General features: G+C 39.7%; 1 protein-coding gene across 1 annotated transcript; it reads left to right on the plus strand.

Moving 5' to 3' along the window:
• Window positions 1-15,508: 15,508 nt before the first annotated feature.
• LOC113573019 (calpain-14-like) lies at window positions 15,509-21,478 on the plus strand. Its single transcript, XM_035531122.1, has 12 exons — window positions 15,509-15,709; window positions 15,878-15,947; window positions 16,477-16,595; window positions 16,870-17,003; window positions 17,246-17,420; window positions 18,244-18,318; window positions 18,515-18,600; window positions 19,578-19,652; window positions 19,797-19,954; window positions 20,685-20,848; window positions 21,016-21,027; window positions 21,287-21,478. Exons 1-12 carry the CDS (start codon window positions 15,509-15,511, stop codon window positions 21,476-21,478), a joined length of 1,461 nt encoding a protein of 486 aa, XP_035387015.1.
• The last annotated feature ends 225 nt before the right edge of the window (window positions 21,479-21,703 follow it).

Consider the following 21,703-nt stretch of genomic DNA (forward strand, 5'->3'; position numbering starts at 1 on the left):
TAAGAAATAAGCAATCCATGTCTATTCCGGTTTTCTAGAAGTCCTGGTCTGATCTGAACAGTGCACATGCGTCTGAAAGCCATCCTGCACGAGAACATCCATCAAGGGCAATAGAAAAGTAGTTGGCGGGGGTGGAGGTGTGGTGGGAGGAGCCATAGCAGCTGAGACGGGTTGAGGCTCAGTAACAACATGACGTCAGGGGGAGGTGTACGTCGGCAGAAAGAGAGATCATTAGACATGTCCAGGTATGAGGGTGTGTAAATTAGGGAACTATATTATGTAAAAATAGGCTAGTTGTCACACAAGCGAGATGGACTCTTGCAGGAAATCTGACGACCATGAAAATGCATTGTACATGAGAAGCTGCACAATCAACAGGAGATGAGAACGGAGACAGAGAAAAGGTGGCGAGGGTGCACGCAGGTGTGTGAGCGAGCACTACAATATATTCCACTCGTCCTCATCCACCAGCAGGTGACGACCTTTCCACATTATAAAATTCCTATAAGACAAAATATTTATTACATTAATAAACAGGCAAACACAAATAAATTAGAAAAGGTGTTTGCCGTTTTATAAAGGTAAGCAATTGCATCAGCCTTTCATGCCAGGGCCGGGACAGTAACTTGACAGCAAGCCCCCACCCAGCTCTCGCTACAGTCTACACACAGAATCTAAACTACGTTTTCCCCACAGCAAATCCAACCAATCCGCTTACTGCCAGAGAACAGAAGAACATCGAAACAAAAAAAAAGAGAAAAACCTCCCTTAAAAATTTTACTGGATGTCTTAAGATGGGTGACAGGATATCTGTCACCATCATTCTGAACACTGGGTTGTACCACAAGATTGTGTCTTTCCATACTGTATACTTGCTCACTCAGGATTGTGTTGCAGTAGCAACTACTTTTTTAAATATGCAGATGACACTGCAGTGCTTGATCTAATAACCAGTGAGGATAAAACTACAGAGCTGAAATGAAACACCTAGTGGAGTGGAGCAAGCATAATAATATTGGAACTAAACATTAATACAACTAAATAACTTATTAGGAATTTTAGAAAGAAAAATAATACCCATAATGCTCTTGTGATAAACGGTTCAAGTGTGAAGGTCATAAAGACTTACATGTATCTGGGTGTACGCATATTCAAAGATCTGACCAGAAAGATCATTCTGAGGCTGTGGAACAGTGAATGTACTTTCTGAGAAGACATTACATTGGTGCATTACAGTACAGTATGGTTGCACCACAAGTTCAGAATGTAAAAGCCCAGATAAGATTGAGAAGACAGCTGAAGTTTTGACTGCTTCACTACTCTCACATTTGGACCACCTTTACACATCTCACTGTCAGATCAGAGTACTGAATATCCTGAGGGAAACCTCTCATCCTGCGATAGTTTGCAATAGGGTGACAGATACTGCTGTCTGCGTACTAGAACCACAAGGTTTAAAAACCTGGGCTTGTTATCCCCAGGTTATTAGAATGTTAAATAATAAGTAGACATGGATGTTTCTGTTTTGTGTACGTTGGATGTCCAGTGTTGTATGTACTATGTCTTGATTGGAGGTGGATGTTTTTAATGTTATAATGCTCTTACATATGACATTGGTGTTATGTACAGGAAAAGACATACATTTTCATTGTTTTTGGGCACTTGTGTAAGAAACACATGACAAACTAAACTAAACTAAACTAAACTAAACTAAACTAAACTAAACTAAACTAAACACACACATAAACACACACACACACCATTCTGAAGTGCCTACAACAGAATGTAATAATCTGTTTACTTTCTGCTGTATTGTGTTCACAACAGAATGTAAACAGAAATTAATTGATAATACTTTCATCTATATAAACCATCTGTGAATTATTGCCAGTCCACATACTCAACTGGTAACACCATAAAGGAACATTTTAGTTGTGCTCTAGTGTTGTGGAATAGTGTCTTTAGTAGTCTAAACCACAAACTGTTAGTCCATTCCTCAGGGACCTACAGTCTGGCCAGGTTTTTGTTCTGCCCCAACTCCCTGTTGAGTAATACAGAACTTTGTAGCACCTGGCTACAAAGATCATGTCTATGAGTAACTGGAACATATCAAATACCTGGCCTGGGAACATCTCCCTGAGGATTGGACTGAGGACCAATGGAGCTGGATTCTTTGCAGATGTCAGGGCCATCACCAAGACAAATGACTTGTATGTGTAACATACTTGGCTAAATAAAGTGATTCTAACTCAAAACCAAAGCATTTGCTAACATGTACTAAACAAAAAGCCTATTTGGACTATGAACTGCAACTTATCTTGCAAACGTGTTAATAGAAGTTATTCTTTGAAGCTTATGTCAGATCTATATTCGTTTGAAGAGAGAAGTTTGGAATAGAGAAGTTGTTCTTCAACATTGCAAGAGGAAATACCCTAAGACTAAGGAAAATATAAGCATCTTGTCTGCAGCAGACTCTCGGCATCCAACTCTGAGTAACACTGTTCAAACAGTATTATTTTTTACAGCCTTACACAAAACCGAAGGTGTTAAACAAATCAAACTCTTATATTATAGACTCTTCTTCTGCACCCTTTACCAGCTTCATGAGGCAGACACCTGGGATGATCTTCACCTGGGATTGTTTTCCAGCAAATATAAAGCACAAACCTTCAGATCACAATGATTATGAAAAGAAGGTCAACAAGGTCTGTGTCAGATGCTGGGGCACCAGGGCAATCTAATCAGAAGTGGACTACTGGAAAAATACAAAGCACTCATAGATGAGCGTGGAGAATGGAGGGCGTTTGGGATGTTACTACTGTGTACAATCAATCCCAGTGTGATAGGGTATGTGTAGAGGATGTGGTAACTATTTTGAAACACAACAGCTAGACTAACTCTGAAACAACAAGTAGCTCATTGTTCCAACATCTACACTGGCAACTGCTGTCACAACTAGAGGTTGACAAGGTACAACACAAATGTGATGGCAAAGGGGAGCCAGGATGACAGATCATCATCATCACCATCATCGTCCCCACACCACAAACTTGAGGACTACGCTCACGGTGAAGACGCTACTACTGTGACCATCACAAAAGCCAACCAGCTGGTATATGCCACAGCAACAGTGACACTTGAGATACCTGAGACATCCACTCTCTAATCCACCTCACCAGGATATAAGTTACTAGAAAGTAGCTAGAACATCTGTTATCTAGTGCATAACAGATGTTGAGGGCCACGAGGACAGCAGCTAAAACCATATACCTACAAAGGTAAAGTGTGGGAGGAACAAGATCCAGGTTATCAACACCTAAACTGACTCTTCCAGTCATCAGACACCCTGCTGGCAAAAAAGTCGGCTGAAGGAGATGATAGAAGCCACTGACATCAAGACAAGGAAACTCTTCACAACGCACGGAGGGTTTCATCACAAATTCCGCACCCCAAGACATTAAACGGAAGGAGGGGGCCGAGGACTAGTGAGCATCAGAGGATGAAACAACCAAGATCCAGGAGTACACCAGGACGATGTGCTTAGTGAGTACCTCGGATAAGAACACGAGTAGGCTAAATCATGGGAGTATAAACCCCTGCAGGGTATGTGCCATTGGCAAATTGTGGAAGTGGCTAATATGGAGAAATCCCCTCTGTTGGGGCTAGGCCAGTTACCAGTGTTACCAGTATACAAAGTGGTGAAACATGTAGCAGTGTAATTTAGCGGTGGGAGGTGCCTGTCCTCTTTCAACATGTTCATGTGAACTCAAATGCAGGTTCATCTATTTATTGTTTAATATAAACTAAAATTATAACAGATATGTCACCTTTGCAAATTATATACTTAAATACTGACCTGTCTAAATGAAATGCAAAGAGTTCTGCAAATTCAGGCTAAATGGTGAGTAAAACCTTTGTGGGTTTGACTGATGTGTAATGGCCATGTGGGGAAAAAATCCAATACCATCCACTGACTGATGGTATGAGAAACTCCTCTGGGTTCCTCTTTTAGGAACAGTTAGTTGTACAGCTCCTGTGTTACTCTGTTACAGTCTGTATAGCTCCTGTGTTACTCTGTTATAGTCTGTAGTTCATTCTTTGATATTTTGCTTGAAACAAAATTTGTGACTAAGCGGCTCTTCACGTATCAGCTGTTTGAGTGGTGATGTCACAATGTCTTGCAGAATGTCAGGAAATATTGCAGTAGGATCAATCCTCATTTTACTGACAGGTACGTCTTTAAATTACATTTTGTATACACAGAGTACATACTGCGTTGAATTGTTGAACTTTGAAAGTGAGCATTTCAATAAGAATAACAGAAGATAACAGAAGATGTGCAAAATATATATAGACATTTATGACGGTTCAGAACTAGTTGGACGCTTGCGGATGTAAAATTAATCCATTTTATTCACATCAACATCCAAACACGAAGGGAATAAATCATCCAGGAAAAAAACCAGCAAAGTCAACAGATCAGGCAAACAAATGTAAAAGAAGAAAAGGCTTTTACCATAAACAGTCATTACCATAAGCAGTAGTAATAACTGGAAAAACACTCAGTATGCACAATACAGTAGTGAAAATACTTCACAAGGAAGAAACCAAACAGACTTGAAAACAGGCAGAATATAATTAGATGCAGTTGTGTTTAATAGTCTGGTGATGATTGTGCAAGTCCATGCTGTGAGACGAGGAGGTAACGCAGGACGCGAGGACGAGTCATGTTACACACAATGAATGTTTATTCTGATACAAAAGACAACTATGTGGTTAGCAGGCTAACCGGGTTTAAACATCGACAACACCTATACTCAGACAAGACTTATATATATGCATACTAACGACACACAATAAGGAGCAGGTGTGAAACACAGGGAGGGCGTTTCACACACACACACACACACACACACACACACACGGGGTCAAAGCCTGATCTATACCTCAAGTACTTCGAACCTCAAGTACGGCTCGGCTTGAAATACCTTGCTTCAGGTCTCATGGACAACAAACATCGAGACTATTTTCTGTCCTGACTCCAAGATGGTGGAATGAACTCCCATTTGCTGTCCAGACAGCAGTCCCTTGCAGTCTTCAAACGCAGACTGAAGACCCATCTATTTGCAGAATATTTAAAGCACAATTGCCCCTGCTCCCATATTGACTGACTAATTTAGTACTTATTGTAGGGCACTGTTTATGTTTTTTAACAAACTCTAGCACGTATTGTTTATTACACTTATCACTGTTCAAGATAGACCCTATGTATTTTGCACTTCTAGGTATCAGCATTCATCCCTGTATTCTACAGTATTCTAGTTCACTGGTATGTTGGACTCTAACCTACTATACTGTACTTGGATATATTCTATGAGTAAATGACAAAGCACTTTTGTAAGTCGCTCTGGATAAGAGCCTCTGCTAAATGCCGTAAAGGTAACTGTAAATGGAGGGAGGGGCCGTACCGTGACATATGCCTGGAATTCTGGGGGTTGTAGTTAGATTAGTGTTCACAGGGAGTAGTGACAACATAAAATATTAAAATAAATAAAATAAGTAAAATAAGTAAAGTAGAATGCAGCAATAGTGTAATATGAATATAATATACAAAATAACGTACTAAATAATGAAGTGAGTACTGATGAAAGCAGAGTGGAACACCCTGTCATGTAATCTGGTGTGTGTGATAAATGCTGTATGAAGTTTACATGATAATGAAGGATTTATAATAAATACACAACTGTAAGAAATGTATTTTGTAACCAATCAGGCTACATATTTTTTATAATCTGACATATTAACTAAACCAAGCAGTTAATGGAGTGTGGCCAGCGAAACGGGGGAACACCGATCGTATTAGACAACACGCCGCATGTTTGGGGCAGGTAGCCTATTATTAAGGCAGTGTGTGACAGTTGGGCATGGTTTCATCAAGGGGATATTTATACATGCTCTGACTGGGAATAAAACAATGGGCAGGTGATAGAGGGAAGGTACAAGAGGTGAAGTGGAAAGAGGAAAGCGAAAAAACAACACATGTTGATGCGTGGACGGAAGCAAAACATCAACAGTAGAATGTCCCATCATGTGGGCAAAGTCGAGGTGGGGAGTGTGGCTAACAGAATCTTCATTTTCACCAGAGGATTCACAGCGAAGGTGTCCAACATCAGGAGAGTATTCTGTTTCTTCACCTATTGGACTCCAAAATGATCATTTTCATTTTGGCCATAAATGTTTCAGTGCAGCCATCCTCATTTAAATTTCTTCTATCTGATTGAGACTCTCTCTGTGTTCTAGGTGTGCTGGGTGAAGAGAGCTTTGGTGTGAGTTACACTTCTGAACATGTGTGTGCTCTGAACGGATCTTCTGTTGAGCTGTCCTGCTCTTATAAATACCCTGCAGTACTCACAGTGAGAAGATCACTCTGGTTCATTAATTGGCAAGCTAGTATGGAGCCTGTTGATGTGAGCGTGGAAGTGGGGTATCATGGAAGAGTGAAATATAGCCAGAACTCCCAGAATAACTGTAGTATAACTATCACTAACCTGAGAGAGAGTGATGCTCACACATACAAGTTCAGATTCCACACTGACGATCCTCTGGGTAAATACACTGGTGAACCTGGAGTCACTCTGTCTGTCACCGGTAATGATGCATAGCATAAAATATTTTACTTAACTATCAAAATGTTTTAGAAATTAAAATAATACAAAAACCTATTTAATAAAATCACCCACAGACCTAAAGGTTACGGTGTCAGACACACATGGTGGAAAGAACCTGAAGTGTAGCTCCACCTGCACTCTGTCCAACAACCCCACTTACGTCTGGTACAAGAATGGACAACGAGAGTCTCGCTGCACATCTGTCTCATGCCCTGTACCTGCAGACAGTGGTGCAGATAGATATAGATGTGCTGTTGAAGGCCATGAGAACCTTCCCTCTCCTGCTGTGTGTGAGTGGACGGTTTACAAATACAAATACAAACAATCCACTTATAAATATCAACACCCACTACCAATAGTTTAATATTACAACTACTACCACTGCTCCCGCTGCTGAACCTACAATGACTAATAATAATGATAACCTTTGATCCTCTTGTGTTCTGAGTGTAAAATGTTAACTGACATGTTGAGTTTCTCTCCTGCTCAGACTCTCCCCGAGTCCCGTCTGTTACTGACCGTGCGTCTGGGGACTCGGTCACACTGCTGTGCTACAGTGACTCCAACCCCATCAGCTCTTACACCTGGTACAAGAAGACAGGAAGTGATGTCATATTGATAGGAAATGGCACCAATTTAACTTTAAACACAGGGGCGGATGGACTATTATACTGTGTGGCAAAGAATTGCTTTGGGTCTTCCAGCTCACCAGAATGGTCGTTTACATCAGGTACAGTGTGCGCTGAACTGAGTTACTACAGTGGTTAATGAGACTCCTAGCACGCAGGCTAAGAATCTTTTCTTACTTGCATTCTCCTCTCTGGATTTACTGTATTTGAGTTCACTGAGTTCTGTGACTGTTCACACACTTGTGTAAAGTCTCCTCCCTGTGGCAGATAACACAGCTGTAAAATACACGGCCTCTGGAGTCACTGTGGGTGTGTTTCTGGGACTCGTTGCCGCCCTCCTGTGGATGAGGTGAGAAATGAAAGCCACATTTAACCCTCTGGGGTTTTAAGGTTTTTTGGCATTTGCTCTACATCATAATATTAATGTTTTAGTTAAATGATGTCTGAAAACAACCCCAACATTCTTTATCTTTTTTTTTCCAGCATAACCATGGCCAGATGCCAATATTATTATGGGTCATTTAGGGGAGTCAGAAAGCCGTTTTTATCTAAAAAAGACAAAAAACAAAAAACAAAAACAAACAAACAAAACCATCAAAAAAAAAAAAAAAAAAAAAAAAAAAAAAAAATATATATATATATATATATATATATATATATATATATATAAATGTATATGTATATATATATATATATATATATATATATATATATATATATATATATATATATATATATATATATATATATATATATGATATAACAAAAACATTTCATAATAAAAATATACTTTTTCATTCAAAATCCAGTCAGCATATGTGTACAAGGGATTTTATGACAGAAAATGCAGGCTTCAGGTATCTGTCTATTGCAAATAATGTTGCCAGCTTCACGCACCCATTAATCTGCATGCGCCCGCACACACACTACGTCTCACTACACACAAACACAGAAACACACACACACACACACACACACACATTACTGCTCTTTCTCTCACTGCTGTATAACAGATGTGTATAACAGCTGTATAAGAACTAGACAGTGCAGAAGTGAATGTAAAGCTGGTGATGCTTCTATCTCGTTTACAGGAGTCGAGCTGCAGCTCTCAGGAACAGGTGTGAGCAGAACAGCAGGAACGTGAGTTATAATGAGAATGAGTCTTCAAAATGACTCAAACTGTTTTCTTACTGGGTCTGAGGTTCTACTGAGCTGTACAGGCATTGGCAGTGTTTAAATCATCACACACAGAAAATGTGAAATCTTATGACCAATTCTGTCTCCCATATTTCCGTCTCTCTCTCTCTCTCTTTCTCTCTCAGCATGACTACACTGCTGTGTATGGCAACATCTCTGCCCTGGCCATGACCTCTGACCCCACACAGACAGAATCCTTGGTTGACCAGGATGATGTTCAATATGCCAGCATTACATTCATACACAACCCCACACAGGCAGTGTTTCCATCCTCCACTGCAAGACACCTCGACCCTTCAGAGGAAGAGGATGTTCAGTACACTTATGTGAACTTCAGTAGACATACTGCTGCCATCCAGTGAGCATATCTTGTCATTACACATACTTTAATTTTAAATGTTTAATCTACTGCAGCTGATTATGTACTAACCTGTTCCATAAACTCTGTTGGTGACATCATCCTCTCTGTGTGTTCTACAGGTCTTTGGCAGCTGAAGCAGCTGATGGACACATCTCAGATCTACAGCCAGAGCCATAAACCCAAATCCCACACATAAGCAGTGTAACACCCTGACCGTGAGCTCAGAGGACTAGACTCTAATGGCTGAACATGCAGAAGCTCTGAATGCTGGGATATAGCTGGGTATAGAGACGTTAAATTTCGATATTTCAACAATCAACTTTCAGTCAGACAGGAGAGTGTCAGATGTTTTGGTTGTTTCTCACAGGGAATGAACACTGGGAACTGATACCGGTGTTAGTACTGGACTGGTATTGATGCACTCAACATATCTGAGTTGTGCTTAGTTGTTAAATGTTAGAAATGTAGCAGTAATATGTCAGTTATGTGTGGACAGGCAGTTAGTAGTATACTGGAACCATGTGTAATTAGTACGTAGTTTAATGTGCGTTTAAATGCTGATTTTGCTGGTTTTGGACATTGTAAAAAACAATGTATCAATTGTATCCTAATGTTTAATATTCAGTAGCGATTTAGTTTTTATTTACATTTTATTTACATATATGGACAACTGCAGTGTGTCAGAAAGTATAAAAAAGCATTTATATATGTATTTTATTTGCAGTGTCATGGTTTAAGAACGAGAGGGTGGGTAATTTGTTCAATCTGATTTGTGATCTCTGTAATCTGAAGCTTCAAAAATAAAAACATGTACAGTAAGTGTATGTATATCTTATGGTCCACTTTATTGTTTTATGTAATGCAACATTGTTACTTATCAGCACCACGTTTATTATTCTTTAAAGTAATCAGTTATTTTTCTCTTTTGCAGTTCAACAAATTACACTTTATTGATTGTCTCTACTCAGTAAATGTAACAAAGTATGCAACAACAGCTTATACAGTGTGAGAACAATGTGAAAGGTCACGGTTGGCCCCCCAGCGTCCTTTCTCCATGATAACCCTGTCCAGTGTCTTTGCTTACTTCTTGGTTTCTTTTCCACATGCTTTCTTTTTTTGGTTGCGTTATTATAACCACGATTCTGGATTTGCCATTAATAAATCTCACTCTTTTCATCATATGCGTCCGCCTCGTAATCGCTCCACGTTACATTGCAGTGTGGAAAACGTGGTTTGTAGACGTTATAACGCATTTTGGCGATAATTATTTTAGCTATTTATTTTTAGCATAGTGTCCTTTCTTTTGAAGTTGCTGTTTTACTGTTTGCAGTGAGTGAGCATTTGCAAAACGCGTCTGTGGTTTTGAGAAATTGCCATTGGTCACGTGACGCGGCCCGCCGCGTGCAGTGGCAGTCACGTTGCCTTGTTTGTAACCACGAGCCTCCTTGATAGCACACACCTGCACCTGGTTTAACGTTGTGTGTGTCTGTGTGTATTTAATCTCCTGTTGGTGTGTGCAACAGGGTTGGTCATTGATCGTCCTGTTCACTGTTTGTTATGCGTGAGTGCTTGCGTTGTATGTTAATAAACGTCTGTGTCTATGCTTCCTGGGGCACTCGGGCCGTTACAGAAATAGGTTGTGTCTCTATTTCCTACGATGTGTGTGAACAAGGTAAGTGAAAGTGGAGAAAAACTTTATTCTCCATAAGAACTCGACTTGAGCGCTTGAGAGTAGGTATGGCCAACAGCTCCAGGCGCAGGATGCCTGGCTGTGTGCAGCATCACTGACATGTACCTGTGGGCTTAAACAGCGAGAACAAAAGGGAGCAAACAATGAACAGCGGTGTACAGTAACTGATAAGTGGGTGATTGGCAGGTATGGTGTGCGTATGTGAGAGAGTACACGTGTACCTTTTGTAGGGAGCCCGGGGCACCGTGACAACCTGTGATACTAGTTGTCATTCACTGGCTCCATGTAAAAACGCGCTGAATTCGGTGTATGAAGCTTTGGCGTAGTGTCAAATGTACTGCCGAGTTTTCAGAGTTCCATGTGAGTAGAATTCTTTTAACAGTAACTAAAATAATTTTACACAGATGTATATCCTGCTGTCTGGGAAGAGCTACTGAAGCATTTGGGCCCTTACAGCCAGACTTTGCAACAGTTTCTTCCCCCATGCCATCAGACTCCTCAACATCCAGAGACTGAAAACAAATATTTAACAAAGACTGTATTCAATCTCTCTGTCTGTTCTTCACTTTCCTTTTTCAAATAACTTTAAACATGCATCTTTTCTCAACATTTCTCATAGCATTTATTCACAGTTGTTAGTTTTTTGTCTCTTTCCATCTTTATTGTTATGATAAAGCGACCTCGAGCCTGTGAAAAGCACCATATAAATTCAACTTATTGATTATTATTTAACAAACTTCTTATATTAGTGTACTAGTTACCCCAGTGACTGGCTCTTGCTTTAAGTGTATCTGTTAAAATGTTACAGAATGGTACACGTTTTGCACATCCACACACTTGGTGTCATACACGGCTCAGTGTAGCCCTATAGGTTATTATATATATTTTTATATATATTTTTATTTATTTATATATATATATATATATATATATATAGAGAGAGAGAGAGAGAGATGCATGTGAAGAAGGTTTCTGAATGTGTTAGGCCTATGTGAGACAATTTTGACATGCAGGCTGCACATTAGCCTGTATGGCACATGCTCAGAAGTAGCCCAGCTTGTAGGCAGAGCTGTTTAAAAAAAAAAAAAATTAGCATGGCAGGCTAATGAACCTCTGCTATATTCAGAGATTATTTAAGGATATTAATAACCATATATTTGCAGGTATATAGTTTATTTTAGTAGCTTGGAAACATGTAGGCATATGTTAAGGGATAACGTAGCCTTACGTCCAGCCCGACACTACCACAAAATTATGTTAATATTTATTATAATTGATCACAATTGGAAAATTATGACTATTATATATTATTTACAAACCAGATCAGAAGCTTAACACAAGTAAAAGTAGTCCATCAGCAGTGCATCACACCCACAGTTATTCAGACATAACGAGCCTCTGAGTGACCAATCAGAAATAAGTATTCCACAGAGCTTCTTTATGAAATAAATGTGGTAATTTACATTATACTGTTATGTTGTTTTTTTTTTTAAATTATAGAAATCACTAATGTATTCTCACATCTTTATCAAAAAACACAGGCCCTCCAGCCTACTGCAGGTATGTGCTAACCCTAAACCCGACAATGTGAAGCCGTTCTTTGTATGTTTGTATGTTGTCATTTATCTAGTTGGTTCAAAGCACTAAATCTTCCCTTCGGGTCCTTGTGTGTAATTATGAGCAGACTGAGGTGGTTAGACTATCCTAGCTGTTAGTCAATCCAGTGGCATCATTATGGATTAATAACCTTATGCATATAGTGGAATTTCCCTTTTGTGTTTTTCCTTGATGACTCTTTGCCATTTGGTCGTTTCTAATAATCAGAGGCTCATTTCCTGTCCACAGCTCATGGATGAACTGACTCACTCTGTCAGTCAAAACAGAAGTGGGTGTGATGTGACTATCTGCATATTAAAGTCAAATTCTCTCTGACAGCAACTGTAAGTCACAGCAAACCAGGTAGATGCCACAAGGCAGAAGTTTTGTTATGGATCTTTTTTTTTAATTTCTGATTTGATAAAATACAGTTTTGAGCAATTTGTTTTTGTAATAAAAAACCCCCCTGAAAGTCTAAATGAATTATGATGTTTCTTTACTTAAACAACATTAAAGATTGATTGGCTGCTGTAACATTTCTTACCTGGAGTGAAGAACAGGTGATTCAAGGTAACCATGGTAACATGGGGTGACACAGACACTGGTGTGGACACTCTGAAGGGCTTATTCAGGACTCTATACTGATCGAACCAAGCCAGGTCTCATGGCTACTATCGCTCCATTTGTACATAAAGGAAACAGTAAAAATCACTGTACAGCATTACCAAACTAAGAATATTGAGAAGGCTGACAGAAGAGTATCGGTTTTCCAACAGATTCCCTCTGCTCTTCTCAACTGAATGATCTCAAGCTCTCTCTCGTGAGATATGTCCCACAACATACATGAGCATAAAACTATCTCTTAAAGGCTCCTCAGCAATTGACAGATTGCCCCTGGTACTTACCCTCATTATGACTCATGTTTGTATGTTCAGCCCTTCCTAAACGACACTATGGGGTTTCCCGTTTTGCTTACCTGTTGTTCAGTGGGCTTTGCTGTAGACTAGATACACATACAGCTCCCTCTGCCTCCAGGGCCAGACTAATAAAATTAATGAAAACTCACATGGAAGTGTATTATATTCAAGTCCTGTGTATTTGTTATCTGTGATTGGATGTTTATTAATATATGTCCTGGTTAATCTTTTGCTATTTTTTGCTGGACATTAGAAAGGCTGTTCATGGCTTTCACACTGTGCTTGTAAGATGACATACATATTATATTATTGGAAATTAAATATTGCATATTATTGTATACTAAATACTGCATATAGCAGTATTTTCCATGGTAGTGTGGAGCATAGGGAAGTCACAGGGTCATATCTGGAATTATCTGATGTCACACTCATGATGTTATCACAAAATTACTGATGAGCTGCACAAGGTGCCTTTTAAATACTAATGGAGCAGAGTATGTGAGTATCGGTAAGGGCTTATGTGTTGTGTATTAGCACCGTGCACCACAGCTGTGGAATGCTGCATAACCTGTTACAGGTCCCTTGGCCACGCCCATTCCCCCAAACCCAACCCAGCCTCGCATGCTCCTCACTGTACATGTGGCTAAAGAAGCATGACACCTACAGTGCATGGGCAGTACCACAGCTGCCAAATGTCAAGTCTGTCCTCCAGACACTTCTGTTTGTCTAAAATGTATTTTGTTGAAGAGGTACTGAAGAGTTCAAAGTGTCTGGATTACATCAAACAGCCCAGCTAAACCTGCCCCACCAGTACCACAGCAAACAGGGATAATCCTATTCTTTCACTGATCTTGCATGGAATTTCAGGTTTACTTCAATTCCTAGAAGAGTGTGTCTTCCTCACTTACTGTCAGAAGTTTCAGCAGAGCACTTCTATTCAGACTGCCAGGTTCACTCTCTCTAAGGTAAGAACCTTCCAGTGCATTCACACACATTATCACCAGGGTTTTGTCTCACAAAAGCCATGATCATGAGGTTGATTCAGTGTAGCGTTTATGAAGAAAGCTATTTTATGATGATGCCACATTAGAAATGTATGGTTGGTGGATAATTTTAAAATGAATATCAAAAGATGTCTTTCTGAATATTGTTAAAAGGAAATGTGGAAGCAACGCCAAATGTGTTTCATATAAAAAACTGTTCTCAAGATTTGCTCTAAACACATTTGATCCAAATAACAGGTTTTATCACAAGACCCTTGATTAGCTGGACAAGGATTTGGGATTGGAATACTGTCTGGATATCCAGATAGATTTATCAATCCCTGAGGGGATCGTTGGGATTCTGACAACAATTCTTTTTCTTTTTAGTCCTGATTGTATAGCAGATAATAGTGAATTAGTTTTAATCCATAATTGCTCAGTTATGGATTGATTCATAGAGGAGGCTCAGAATCAGACAGTAGGGACCATCTGAATAACATCTGATATTGTGTTTCATGTCTGTGTAGTAAAACCACATAAGGTTCAGGCCAGACTTTAGAAAACTGTCTTTCTCAATGCCTGTGACCTCATACAGTCCTTAGGAATATGAAAGGGAAGGAAAACCTTTTTATCAAATAAATGATCTAAGCAGAGAGTGAGACTGATGATAGAAAACATGAAAGCACAGTTCAGGGGATTATTCTGGTCTTTATAAAACACTTAGTGATAGAAATGATGACATGGCACAGTGGTTGAACAGGCAAACATGAAATATTCATAGTTATTTTTTAATCTTCCTGGAAAACCCTCAGTATCTTTATTCTTTATAAACTTTGTAAATCCTGTGTATTTGTTTTACAGGAGGTAACACCTTTAGAAATACTGCACAAAGCCCTGTGTATTTTCTAGGTGTTACTTCCTGATCCTATATCTTTTTCGGTAAACATTTTAAAGTTATCTGACAGATAACTCTGAAAATATTGAGCGATTTTACAGAACACTAAGGTTTCTCTAAGATGACAGCCAGAGGCTGGTTAGGATTTACACTGACAGTGTTCTGAACACTGACCTCTCTATAGTCACAGGAGGAATTGTATCTGATAGAGACTACAAACAAATTCTGTAAGTCATACTGGACAAGGGCATCTGCCTGATGCTGTATATGTAAATGTAAAAGTAAATGGTTAAAGTCTACGGTTGAAATAACAAATGTGCAAATAAGATCCTGAGAGCCATACAGGTATCCAGCAGTGCTGGTATGTCGCAGCACATTCAAATCCATGAACAAGGAACAGGTATTAAAGAGGCCCAAATTAATCCTCTGTACTATGATTCTGCAATATTATTAAATCGTTTTAAAAAAAAAATTGCTTAATTGTTTGTTAGAGTAGCATCTTTGGGGTTCCTCAGTGATATTTTCGCTTTGTTTTGTTTTACTTTTTCAGACAGAATTTCATACATTCAGCTATGCACAACGAGGTGGACGTTGTAGATGCTCGCTCCAGTCCTGTGAAATTCTTGGGGCAGAACTACCATGAGCTACACCGGGACTTTATCCAGCACAGAGCCAGATTTCTGGACAATACATTCCTTCCTATGGAGAGCTCCATCGGCCCGGGGATTCTGTCTGCCGAGGAGATGGCCAGAGTAGTGTGGATGAGACCAACGGTACCTCAGTAGCCGTTCTGTAGTTCAGTTCTGTACTGTTCTAAATGTTTTTGCTATGGCATCTTTATCATTGACCTGTAATTCTTCACTTTGCAGTAGAAAGCCTCCAGTCATACTTCTGTTATGATTATGAAAATCTAACGGGTCTTTTTTATTTCCTTTTTGCAGAAAATGGTAAATAATCCGTATCTAGTTCTAGATGGAGAATCGAGGTTTGATTACACCCAGGGAGAACTTGGTAAGTTTAACCCTCTGGTGTCTAACCAGTGGTCCTACTGTGTCAATTCGAAAAATGTATAATCATTTGCCTAGAGGAAGACTAGAACCTCTGTATTTTGTGTTTGAGGTTACGTGCTTCCATCACGTACAAACCGGTGGAGAATAAAGTACCTCTTTGCTGACCTGCCTCTCGCTTCCATTTACCAGCCGCTGCCACACTTTTTTAGTAAAAATGTATGTCTGTAATATTGTAATGGTTACTTAGAGGGGTCAGAAATCTGCTTTTTATCAAAGAAAAGACCAAAAAAGTACAAATGTTTTATAGAAAATATTTTATAATAATAAATACTGACAAGGAGTTCTAAGACAAAATATGATGAAAATTGTGCTCCAGGCTTCTGGTATTCTGGTAAGTTAAATGCAAAAACTGCTTAAGAGTATTAACTGGTTTCTATTTTCTGAGATTATTAACACATACAGGATGTGACTGGCATAAGAAATGACTGGTTTAGATCATTTTTGACAAGGTAAATATTTTTGATCTGTAGGAGACTGTTGGTTTTTGGCTGCGATTGGTGCCATTACATTTCAGAAAGGGATCATGGATCAGGTTATTCCTGCAGATCAATCGTTCACAAAGGATTATGCAGGAATATTTCACTTTAGGGTAAGTATACATCAATGGGGCATATTACATCCATTTACATGTATAAGCATAATAATATGCTGAATATAAACTTGAACAAATGCTTAATTCATAATGTTGTGTGCCAGGATATATCTGGTGTATGCACAAACCAGCATGGAATTTATCTGCACTAGAAATGGTGTTTCTCTAAATTGTTCTGTTTTCTGCATCCAATCTGGTTAATTATTTAGTTGTTTATAATGTTGATCATCAGTGCCAACAGTCTGTGCTCATACCCCATGATTCCTCACAGTTCTGGAGATTTGGGAAGTGGATTGATGTTGTCATAGATGACAAACTGCCGACAATCAATGGAGAACTTATTTTTGTGAAGTGCAAAACACAGAATGAGTTCTGGCCTGCATTGCTGGAGAAGGCATATGCCAAGTATGTCCAGATTCTTAATAATAATATTACAATTACATTCAGAAAAAATAATACTATTACTTCTAAAAGTTGTTGGTTGATGATCTTTCTTCATCTTATTATGGCTCTAGTGTTTGCTTTTGCCTCTGTTTGTTTTGTATGGCATGAAATGTATAATGTGAGTTTCTCATGTATTTCTCATTTTGTATTTTCGTTTGTGTGTGTGATTTGTTTGTGTGTGTTTCTCACTGTGTCTTTTCCAGAGTGTGTGGCTCCTACGCAGATATGAGAGGCGGCTACGTGTCTGAGGCGCTGACCGATTTCACCGGTGGCGCGCACATTACACTGAGACTGCAAGAGGATCACCCTGATCTCTGGAGCATGATACATCGAGCAGCCCAGTACAGTTCTGTCATGGGCTGTGGCACTCCACAAGGGGTAAGCACACGCCCTTGTCCGGGACAGTTCATCCACGCGCCCTTGGCCGGGACAGTTCATCCACGCTTCTCTTTCTTTGGTTTCTTTCTTTCTTTGTTTGCCAGTTCTGTCATAGCTAATTAATCTGCTTTATGAACATACTGACAATATCACATCTCCACATTCATATTACTGGTAAAACGAAAAAGACGAGTTTGATCCGTATTCACTGCTTTTCTCCAGTGTCCTGTAAAGTCCGGACTGTAGTCCGAGCAGTAGTCTGGGCAGTATTACAGTAGTTGGGGCAGTAGATCAGGCTGTGGTCTAACTGTAGACCAGCTGTAGTCCTGCCTGTGGCCCAGGCAGTAGTCCAGCAGTAGCCCGGGCTGTAGTCCGGTCTGTATTCTGGGCGAGCTGTAGTCCAGATGTAATTGGGGCAGTAAATCAGGCTGTGGCCTGGCTGTAGTCGGAGTGGCAGTACAGCAGAAGTCCGTACATTAGCCCAGGCTGTATTCTGGGCTGTAGTCTGGGCTGAGTTCCAGGCTGTATTCAAAGCAGTAATCTGGATAGTAATCTGGGCTGTATTGCGTATTGTGGTCCGGCTGTAGTCTGGGAGAAATTAAAACATGAAGGAGTAAAATTAGATGCTACATTCTGCTCCTTTAAAAAAAAAAAAAAAAAACAGCTCATATTTCCCCTCAACTTTCTCAAGAAGGTATATCTGTCATCAAAAGAGACTCTGCACGTAACTGTATTGTGGTTCATATTTGTTCAGGTGTTTAGATTACTCTTGTAGTACATATTTGTTCAGGCGTTATGGCACTCTTGTTTCACGTATAACTAGGCCACTCCTGCCAACAAAGAGCTGTCCAACGGCATAGTGGAGGGCCACGCCTACACTGTGACAGGAGTCACCAAGGTGAGCTGCTTTTTTCCTCTAAGAAAACAACTATCTGAGTAATTGATTGATTGACTGATACATTTGAATTAATGGATGGTTGGTTTCTAAGATGACTGATTAATGCCATATGGGGAAATGTGTTTGTTATAGCTAAAATATGCAGACAAGTAAATGTAGTTACTGTAAATTACTTACAACTGCATCTGTTTAATAGGTGATGAGTCAAAATGAATCAGTTAAATTGGTGAGGCTACTTAACCCCTGGGGACACACAGAATGGAACGGAGACTGGAGTGACATGTAAGACTTCCCTCCTACAGTGTTATAGACACTCCGCTGACATCCGTTTGGGAATTCAGTTACCCATCTTAATTTTCCATGCATATTTAACAGGATTTCATAAGCCTGAGTGTTAAGTAATAGAATGCCCATGTGTGTACATCATCTGCATTGTGCAATATTGGAAATCTAGAATATACTGAAACAACACACTCTTCCCATCACACACACACACACACACACACACACACACACACACACACACACACACACACACACACACACACACACACACACACTCTTCCCATCACACACACACACACACACACACACACTCTTCCCATCACACACACACACACACACACACACTCTTCCCATCACACACACACACACACACACACACACACTCTTCCCATCACACGCACACACACACTCTTCCCATCACACACACACACACACACACACACACACACACACACACACACACACACACACACACACACACACACACACTTCCCATCACACACACACACACACACACACACACACACACACACACACACACACACACACACACTTCTCTTCGCACTGGGTCCTCTTTATTTGCTTGTTCTTGCCTTAGCAATGCTAACATTTTATTCATAAATCACTGTTAACAATGCTAATACTGTATTCGGACATCACTGTTAACAATGCTAACACTTCATTCGGACATCACTGTTGGCAAATTAAGACAATCATTCAACAACATTAAAAGATCCGTAGCTCAGGCCATTAGAGTGAGTGAGGTCGGGTTTGTGCTTTATAGCACAAAAAAATAAATGAAACCTGAGAATCCAAAAGCTATTGACATTTTTAGTGTCTGAATTTTGAAAGGAAACTTTAAAGGTTTTTTGATAGGCTTTAATGGACATTTATCCTGACCAGCATGATTGCCCTTTACTTAACAGTTTAGTATCTCAGATCTCTGGCATTCTTTTAATGAACCCATTCTCCAGGTCTCCACTGTGGAACACAGTCGATGCAGCGACTTACACCAAGTTGTTCCACAGTAAAAATGATGGAGAATTCTGGTAGGTGCAAACTCCTTCACTTTCAAACCCTTGAGATTTTAGGAAATCTCACAGAGCCTGAACTCCAAGTACAGTTTCAAACCCTGGAGATGTGAGGAAGCTCCAAACACAGTTTGCTGCCATGTTGTGCTTTTCCTTCATCAGGATGGCGATGGAGGATTTCTGCGCAAGCTTTGCTACCTTGGACATCTGCTGTTTCACTGCTGCATTCCTCGATGGCTCGTCCCCGAGCACCTGGACCTCAGCACTGTACGAAGGCTGTTGGGATGCAAACACGGCCGGTGGTTCCATGAGTTATGCAGGTGTTTACACTCACACAGAGGGTGGGAACATGTACGTGTCATTTAACCAACACAGACATGTATTAACATGCCACAAAACAAAACTAAAACACAAAGAACATGTGTAGGAGTCTAGGAGGAGGGGCAATGCCGTGACATCTTAAACCTGTCTTTAAAATCACAGGTTTATTAAACACTAATCTAAACAGATTGGTTTTAAACCTGCCTTTAAAATCACAGGTTTATTTAACACTAATCTAAACAGATTGGTCTTAAGCCTGACCTTAAAAGTGTCCAGATGCGCATAAGTTCTCTGTTAACTAGACAGGGAAATCCAAAATTCAGTTCCACAAATTAGAGTTTTCTTGAGAAACTTTTCCTTCTTTTAGGAAAATCTAATATTGAGAGGTCTTCTTTGGGTCACTTTGCTTCATTCAGTATGTAATGTCACAGTACTTCACAGTTACTTCATAAATTATATTACCGGATTAGGATGGTAGGTGTAAGGATATATTCGTCTTTGTTATAACTGTTATAATCTGATACAGTCTAAAACAATACTTTATTTTATTTATATAATAATCTGTAACTCTTTGGCCAAGAATAAATCATTTGAAATAGTTTTAAAATGAGATCTAAAAATTTTACACAGTACTCAGAAAATGTCTACACAGCAGTCTGCAGTACACTACACTAAATCTATGTTTCTGCATAAACTGTGAATGTTAAGTATAGATGTAACCCATTCTAGAGAGCTTCTGGAGGAACCCTCAGTACCGAATAAAGATTCCAGCGATGAGTCCAGACCAGCAGGAGCCACAGGGACTGAATCTGCTGGTGTCTCTCATGCAGAAACCAGTCAGCAAGCACAGGGACTCACAGCCACAACTTCATATTGGATTCACTGTCTTTCCTGTTAGTGTCTTTCTTTCTTGTAGACATTTGTTTCTGCTCAGCAACATTAAACTGTAAATGCGTATAATATACAGAAATATGAATTCTTAAAAATGTGACACAGAAATGATGACTCGATTTGGTATAAGATGCATCATGCTGAATTATTTTCCTCTCTGCTCTTACAGGTGCCACCAGCGGTATGTAAAGTTTACCTCCCAGTAGCTAGTCAGTGCGCTCACTCACACCTGGCTGATCTTATAATACCAATAATATATAAATTCATTTTTAAATACAATTTATTCTATAATTTATGTTTTTTTGTTTGTACATCATTGTTTCAAGACTGAGAATGACACACTTTTTTATTCTGAAATGATTATGGACATAGATGCCTGAGATTCCTCTTCTTCAGTTTCTGGATTCTTCACTTGACGCTTTGCTCCTGCTCTTCTTCAGATGAAAGATCAGAAGTTGTTTCCAGCCTCCTTCTTTACCTCTAGCAACCCTGTGAAGCAGGCTCAGGTATGCACCAACTCACGGGAGGTGATGGAGTCCTACATGCTGGGCCCAGGAACGTACCTCATTGTGCCATACACCTGCAACCCCAACGAAACCACCTCCTTTGTCCTGGCTGTTCACGCAAAGTAAAGTTCATCTCCTCGCCGCAAAAATATAATAGAAAAACAGTGATCTGAAGTAAATGTTAATGCATGTCCACAGTTGATGCAGATTAATGGAGGACTCCACATAATTCACTAAAATTTGAAGGCAGCAGTTGAAAGTGTACTGCTATTAGGTTCATAGACAGAGCACCAAGAGTGGTGCATATGTGGATATATAAGTTTATGTTGGTATTTGTCATGATGATTTTAT

This window comes from Electrophorus electricus, chromosome 10 (genome assembly GCF_013358815.1).
Source record: "Electrophorus electricus isolate fEleEle1 chromosome 10, fEleEle1.pri, whole genome shotgun sequence".
Taxonomy (NCBI): domain Eukaryota; kingdom Metazoa; phylum Chordata; class Actinopteri; order Gymnotiformes; family Gymnotidae; genus Electrophorus; species Electrophorus electricus.

Coding starts and splice junctions, on each gene's coding strand:
- LOC113573019 (XM_035531122.1), top strand. CDS start 15,509: ATGCACAACGAGGTGGACGTTGTAGATGCTCGCTCCAGTCCTGTGAAA. Junction 17,421..18,243: donor GCTGTGGCACTCCACAAGGG/GTAAGCACACGC, acceptor ACGTATAACTAG/GCCACTCCTGCCAACAAAGA. Junction 18,601..19,577: donor AACGGAGACTGGAGTGACAT/GTAAGACTTCCC, acceptor CCCATTCTCCAG/GTCTCCACTGTGGAACACAG.